Here is a 6,948-nt window from a genome sequence, read left to right on the forward strand (position 1 = left end):
CGAAATATGTACTGAGTATGTAAAGTTGTAGATAATCACATATGATATAGGAGTTCAATAGAAATCAGAAACAAGTGAATAAATCGTAATAGGAGTGAACCACACTTACTAGAACTTGTGACAACCTGTACATTGTATTTATTCAATCACTTTATCTTCGTTTTTATCATCTTTGTAATCATTACTGTACTGTACTGTGACCATTAGGCTGCCTCCAGTACATATCAACTGGGATCGACCCATGATAGGCTTATGCCCCTGGGATACCACCCATAAACACATAAATAAGGATCGACCCATGATAGGCTTATGCCCCTGGGATACCACCCGATAAGAGAGAACTTCCATCACTTAGTTCAATTAATCTTTGAGATTGTTATTTCGGTCGCCACCGCATTTTTGATACTTTGAAACAATGATACATCAATAAGAGACATATAAATAGACCATCAATGCAATAACAATGAAGTAAGAACTCATTGGCCCATCAATGAAGTGTTTTGGAGTCATCAATGCCATAACAATGAAGTAGGAGCTTATTGGTATATCAATGAAACGTTTTGGAGTCATTAATAGCACATAGATCTTGTTTGAGTAACCGGATACCTTCTGACATTCATTAGTGCAATAAACATGTAAGATTTGGAAGACAAGTAAGTATTGGAATGTCTTGACATCTTGTAGGGTGGAAACAAGTTCATTGGTAATGTAGAACATCATACAAAACCATTATGGATCACATGTTATTGAATAACTTTGGAAACTTTCTTAATAGAACAATTGTTCACTTTCATGCCAAAGATATGGTATAGAGTATGCTTTACATACCTGACTGTCAACCTTCAATACTAGTCCCAAATGGACTTCCCGTCTTTTCGGATTACTTATTTACAATGAACATATATAGCAATCTAGTATTAGCAACCAAACGTCACAATTCAATTATTTGAATTCACCAAACTAGTGGTTAAGTGGTAAGCCTTAATTACACCATAAAGGGTGTCACTTTAACCCTCTTATACTCCAATTACATTCACATGCCATGCATATTCATACAACATCCTCCAATATCAAGTTTGGATTCATTTATCCTTCCAATCAATCCATTAAACCAAATTGAGTCATAGCTATAAATAATCATCAATTCAATAGTATATCATCATATCCACCTTCCATAACTCAATTACGATATCCACCTTCCACAATTCAATACAACCAAACCATGCAAAATAGTCCATAGCCCTATTTTCATCACCTTTCAATAACAATCAATACATATAATCCTCTATCACACATATACATATGGAAAAAAACAAAGGCAAACAATATTCATAACTTAGAATTCACCTCTTGATTATCCAATCCTGTTTGCACAAATAATAGGTGCCGTTCGAAGCTCTCGAGATGACAAACGCAGTTATCGGATTACTTTGGAATTTCTACGGTTGAATCAAAAGTAATTTAAAGGTCAAATTTGGCTAGGGTTTGTTCTTTCTCAATGATTGATGATGAAAATGAGTTTTTCAACTCATATACATGTATATATACACATATTCCTGTCCATAATATAATAGGAAATGACCAAAATGCCTTTAAAATTTAAATAATGTCAAATTTGTCCTTTGGCGGACTGTTTTGATAAGCTAAAGTAGATCGACCATAACTCTTTGCTCCGATATCGGATTTGGGTGAAATTGGTATCGTTGGAAGGATAATTCAAAGTACTTTCATTTCATATAAAGTAGGACACCCAGTTCTTCCTGTACAAGGAGTTATGGTCATTTGAAGTTGACCCTAAAAATCTGTTTTGATAGGCTAAAGTAAAACGAGTATAACTCCTTACTCAGACGTTGGATTTGGATGAAACCAATTGCATTGGAAAGAAGACTCAAAGATATTTCTTTTCACAGGTCGCATCTCTCCCAGTTCATTATATTAAGGGAGTTATGATCATTCTAAGTTGACCCAAAAATTCGGCTGGCCTCAGTAGTTTGTGTGCAGGAAATTTTTCCTGCACATTTACTATTCCCAAATATCCCAACCAACGTTTTATAGTTTCAAACGTGCTCGATTATATCCAAAACCTATCCGTTTTTGAAAATCTTTATATCGTTGGAAAGCTTATTCAATAACCTTCGCATGGAACCATCGACGGGAAAATTTCGGTATAAATAAAATAAAAAAATTAATTCCATATAAATAAGACACGTACTTGAATACGCCAATACACGTACTTGAATACGGGGTGTTACATTACTCAAATCTAAATTACCTTTTAATAATGTAATATGCAGGTATGGATATCAAACTTCAAAGGCCACATGAATATCTATGCTGTAATAATCCACAACTTGAAACCATCAAGCATGTTTTCATTGACAGTGAACCAGCACGTTACTTATGAAAAGCTTTTGGACATCCAATGTGTATCAAATATCAAAGTAAATCAGTAAGAAGCTTCTTAAATGATTGGTGGGAAAACACCTGAAGAAATGCAGTTCAGAGAATGATGATCTAGGTGGTGCCAATTGTGATATGTTGGCAAATATAGAGGACTAGATGTTCATGTAGATATGACACTCAAAAAGAGTTTTATATTAGGAGAATGGAGTAACAAATCTTGTGGTGCATGAAGTCTGCTATAAATAAAGCCTTTCCAATGCAAAAAATGGACTTACAATGAAACCAGTTATGTGAGATGGTTGAGAATATTAGGCCACGAACCATTGTTAAAGCAATTTCATGGATCAAGCCTCAACAGGGACAGATTAAATTCAACATCAATGAAAGTTATTTTGATCACAATGAAAAAACCGTCATAAAAGGACTAGCAACGGATAGTGTTGAAAATTTTCTTTTTGCTTTTGCTCTACCTGCACAGTGCAGAGATCACAATGACGCCGAAGTCAGGAGGGCACATTTTGTAGCCAGAAGGTGCAGGTCTTGTGTGTGTCGAAATGGACTCCTTATTGATTGTAAATATAATGCAAAATAGGACCTCCCACAATATGAATTAAGACCTATTATGGAAGACACCACAAGGTTGATTGTTTTAAATGAGATAACATTCTCCCACTGTTATAGAGAGGCAAACACGGTCACAGATTTCCTTGCAAAGTTGGCTGCAAGTAGTTGGGAATCTATGCTTTACACCAACTTTGGCCAACTACCAGCAGGAGCTAAAGGCGTATATTTCTTGGACAAATTACAGCTTTCAAATCTTAGGATTAGATATGATAAGGCCAATTTCTTTATTAGCTGTGTAGTGTTTTATAGACAGTGTGAATATGCAACAATTTCACTATTTTGTCACATTCTTTTTGTCCAGATTGCTTTGCAATCTTTGATGTATATTGAGGGTAAGGCCTAGCCCCCTCACTTTTCTGTATAATTAATATACATCACCAGAATACCATACCTGAAAATTAAATTAAAAAATATATTATCAGAGAATTTAACGTTGGGGCTCAAATTCTTTAATAATATTTTTTTAATGTGTCATAATTCAAATACTAATTTAGGAGATTTGTGAGTTTCTCATTGCGAACATGAATCCATTGTGACCACGACTTGTATTATTGATGCTGAATTATCACAAAATAAATTTATTTCTTGATTGTCACTTTCTGATAGTCTGTTTGGAATTTTTTTTCCTCAAAAAAACAAAAATCTTTTTCTTGAGAAAAAGCACTTTTATTGAAAACAAAGGTAATTGGTAAACTTTTGAAGGGCTTTTAAAAAAATGTTTTTACTAAAAAGTGCTTTTCGCAGAAGCTTATTGTTTTCATGACAAAAACATCCTTATATATATTTTGTCTTATTAATTAATTAGTATATCTTATTAGTTTGATTAAAGTTTGACTTAGAATATTATACTTTATATTTATATCATAATTCTATATTTTATTCTATAATTTATATATTATTATTTTGTTTTTCACTCTTTTCTTAAAAATAAAAATCAAAAATATCATTGACGATTGACGATGACAATCGAAGAATCTATAACTCTTTATTTTCTTAATATTGATGATAATAAATGACAGACAAATCATGTTGCAAGATCAAATAATATTTTGTCAATACTTGTAAAATATTTTTTGAATATTTAATTTAAATAAATAATTAAAAAATTATAAGAGCTATTTAAAATAAAATTTTCCAATAAAATGATTTTAGTAGTAAGAGTCCATTGGTACATGTTCCTTTTGGTTATTTGTCTCTCAATAGCACTTCATGAAGAAAAAGAATCTACATACAATCTGTTTATCAAAAATAATTTTCAGATGAATTTACCAAACACAAATTATATTTTAAAATAAGAAAATACTTTTCTGAAAATCTATTTTATAAAAGTATTTTTCAAATAAACAGTTTTCTAATATCAACTCCAAACGGGCTCTTAATATCCTTTAAAAAATGCGATGATTTTTTTCTTAAATGCTAATAATAATCATCTTCTCTTAACTCTTAACTAAAAATATTAAGCTTTTCCAAAACTCGAATTATATATTTATATATTTTGTTTTTAGTAAATCCTCCTTAGCTTCTCCCTATTTTTTAGCATTTTCAAAGAGAAAATTACGTGAGATGGTACGGTTGATATTTTTTAATAAATATGTGGTTGGGTTGATACATCAACCTATTCTTCATTATTATAAATAGGGAGAATAAAACGCATCAATCAAGAATCAGTCAGAAAAGCCATAGAAGATATAGAAAAAGGCTTCTTCTATGGCTATCTACATCAAAGCCTTTGTTTTGCTTCCTTTGCTTTTTATTTCATCTTATGCTAGAAACAAACATATTGACCTAGGCTTTGACAATGCTGACGACTCTTCGTTAGGAGTAAATGTTGATCGTTCCCCAGATGAAATTTTGAAATTGAATGACGGCAAGAATAAGAAGAAAGAGTCTAAGAAGAAAAACAAGAAACATGAATTAATATTTCCAGATCCCAAGCCAGATTTCGAGACAGAAAATGGTGGTTCTTGGATAATACATTCAGAAAATGCTGGTGTTGCAGCCATGCATATACAATTGATGCCAAATAACAAGGCTATTTGGTATGATACCACAAATCTTGGACCATCTGGAATTCAAAACAACCCTACATTTTGCAAGCCTGTTCCAGATAAGCCTGACGAGACAGATTGTTGGTCTCATGGTGTCCAATATGATGTTGAGAGTGGTCAAGTTAGGACGTTGAAGATAATGACGGATACATGGTGCTCATCGGGAGGTTTGTCCTCTACCGGTGAATTAGTAAGCACGGGAGGTTATCGTGAAGGAATTCGCAGTATAAGAATCATGAATCCATGCGATAACTGTGAGTTTCAAGAAAATGCAAATGGTCTTGCTGCTATGAGATGGTATGCTACTCAACATATGCTTGAGAATGGTAGTTTCATTCTTGTTGGAGGTCGTGGTGCACATAACTACGAAATTATTCCACCAGGAAAACTGCAGTTCCAAGTGCAACAATTTGGGCTAAATTTTCTTATTGAAACCGAAGATGAGAAAGAGAACAATCTCTATCCGTTTGTCAATCTTCTCCCTGATGGGAATGTGTTTATTTTTGCAAATGACAGATCAATAGTCATTGATCCTTACAGTGGAAAAACTCTCCACGAACTTCCTGTACTAGCTGGAGGTGCAAGAAACTATCCAGCATCAGGAATGTCCGCACTTTTGCCAATCAATCTCAATGTTCCTAATCCCGAAGATGTTGAGGTCGAGGTCATTGTTTGCGGAGGCAACACCAAGGATGCCTTGAAATTTTCTGAGTTTCCACCTAGACAATTCTTCCCTGCATTAAAAGACTGTGGAAGAATATTTGTTAACAAACAAGGAGCTGAATGGGATATTGAAGAAATGACCTCACCAAGAGTTATGGGAGACATGTTGCTTCTACCAACTGGAGATATATTGATCATTAATGGAGCAAAGGCAGGAACTTCTGCATGGGATGCTGCTGAGGAACCTAATCTTGTGCCACTTCTTTATAGCCCAAACAAACCAAAAGGACAAAGGTTTAAGGAATTGAACCCTACACAGATTCCTAGAATGTACCATTCTGTTTCTGCTGTTTTACCAGATGGCAAGATTTTAGTGGCAGGAAGCAACACCCATGCTTTGTATGACTTTCAAGCTAAGTATCCAACTGATTTGAGAGTTGAGAAATTCTCACCTCCATACTTGGCACCTGAGTTAGAACAACATAAACCCCAAATTCTCGACGATGGAGCCAACAAAGAGATCAAATATGGACAGGATTTCAAAGTCAATATCAAGTTGGATGAATTTGTGGATGAGACTGACATTAGGGTCACCATGTATGCTCCACCTTTCACCACACATGGCTACTCTCAGGGACAAAGGTTGATCATTTTACAACTTAAATCTGTAACAAACCAAGAGGTCACTGTAGTGGCACCACCGTCAGGCAAAATTGCTCCACCAGGCTACTATTTATTCTTTGTAGTTCATCGTGGTGTACCTAGCCATGGAATATGGGTTCGAATTGATCAATAGACATAACCAACATTATCCCAAAAAAAAAAAAAAAAAAAAAAAGAGGAAGGGAATAAGGTAGCAGACCTCATCTCCAAACAGGCCAACAACGTAGCGGAAATATAACTCGTCATTATTGAGGGTCTGTAGTTGACGTACACATCAACAACATTGTCGACTTTGCTTTCCGGCGAGCCTTCTAAGCACTCAACCTCACTTTTAGATGATGTGAAATCTTAGAGAGGATTGCACTTAGAGACCAGAACCGAATATGTCACATATATAACTGCGTTGCACCATCAAGAGTAGTTGGGCAGTTCTTTTAAATAAGGGGGACAAAAATTTTAGAGGATTTGAAATTCAAATATCTGGCAATTGATTTAATAAGCAAGTGGTTTCATTTACCAAGTTAATGTAATAATTCCTTATTGTTCA

General features: G+C 34.3%; 1 protein-coding gene across 1 annotated transcript; it reads left to right on the forward strand.

The window, feature by feature from the left end:
• The first annotated feature begins 4,669 nt into the window (after positions 1-4,669).
• On the forward strand, positions 4,670-6,948 carry LOC107865637 (putative aldehyde oxidase Art an 7). Its single transcript, XM_016711858.2, has one exon. It carries the CDS (start codon positions 4,735-4,737, stop codon positions 6,532-6,534), a length of 1,800 nt encoding a protein of 599 aa, XP_016567344.2. The 5' UTR covers positions 4,670-4,734; the 3' UTR covers positions 6,535-6,948.

This window comes from Capsicum annuum, chromosome 3, assembly GCF_002878395.1.
Source record: "Capsicum annuum cultivar UCD-10X-F1 chromosome 3, UCD10Xv1.1, whole genome shotgun sequence".
Classification (NCBI taxonomy): domain Eukaryota; kingdom Viridiplantae; phylum Streptophyta; class Magnoliopsida; order Solanales; family Solanaceae; genus Capsicum; species Capsicum annuum.

Coding starts and splice junctions, on each gene's coding strand:
- LOC107865637 (XM_016711858.2), top strand. CDS start 4,735: ATGGCTATCTACATCAAAGCCTTTGTTTTGCTTCCTTTGCTTTTTATT.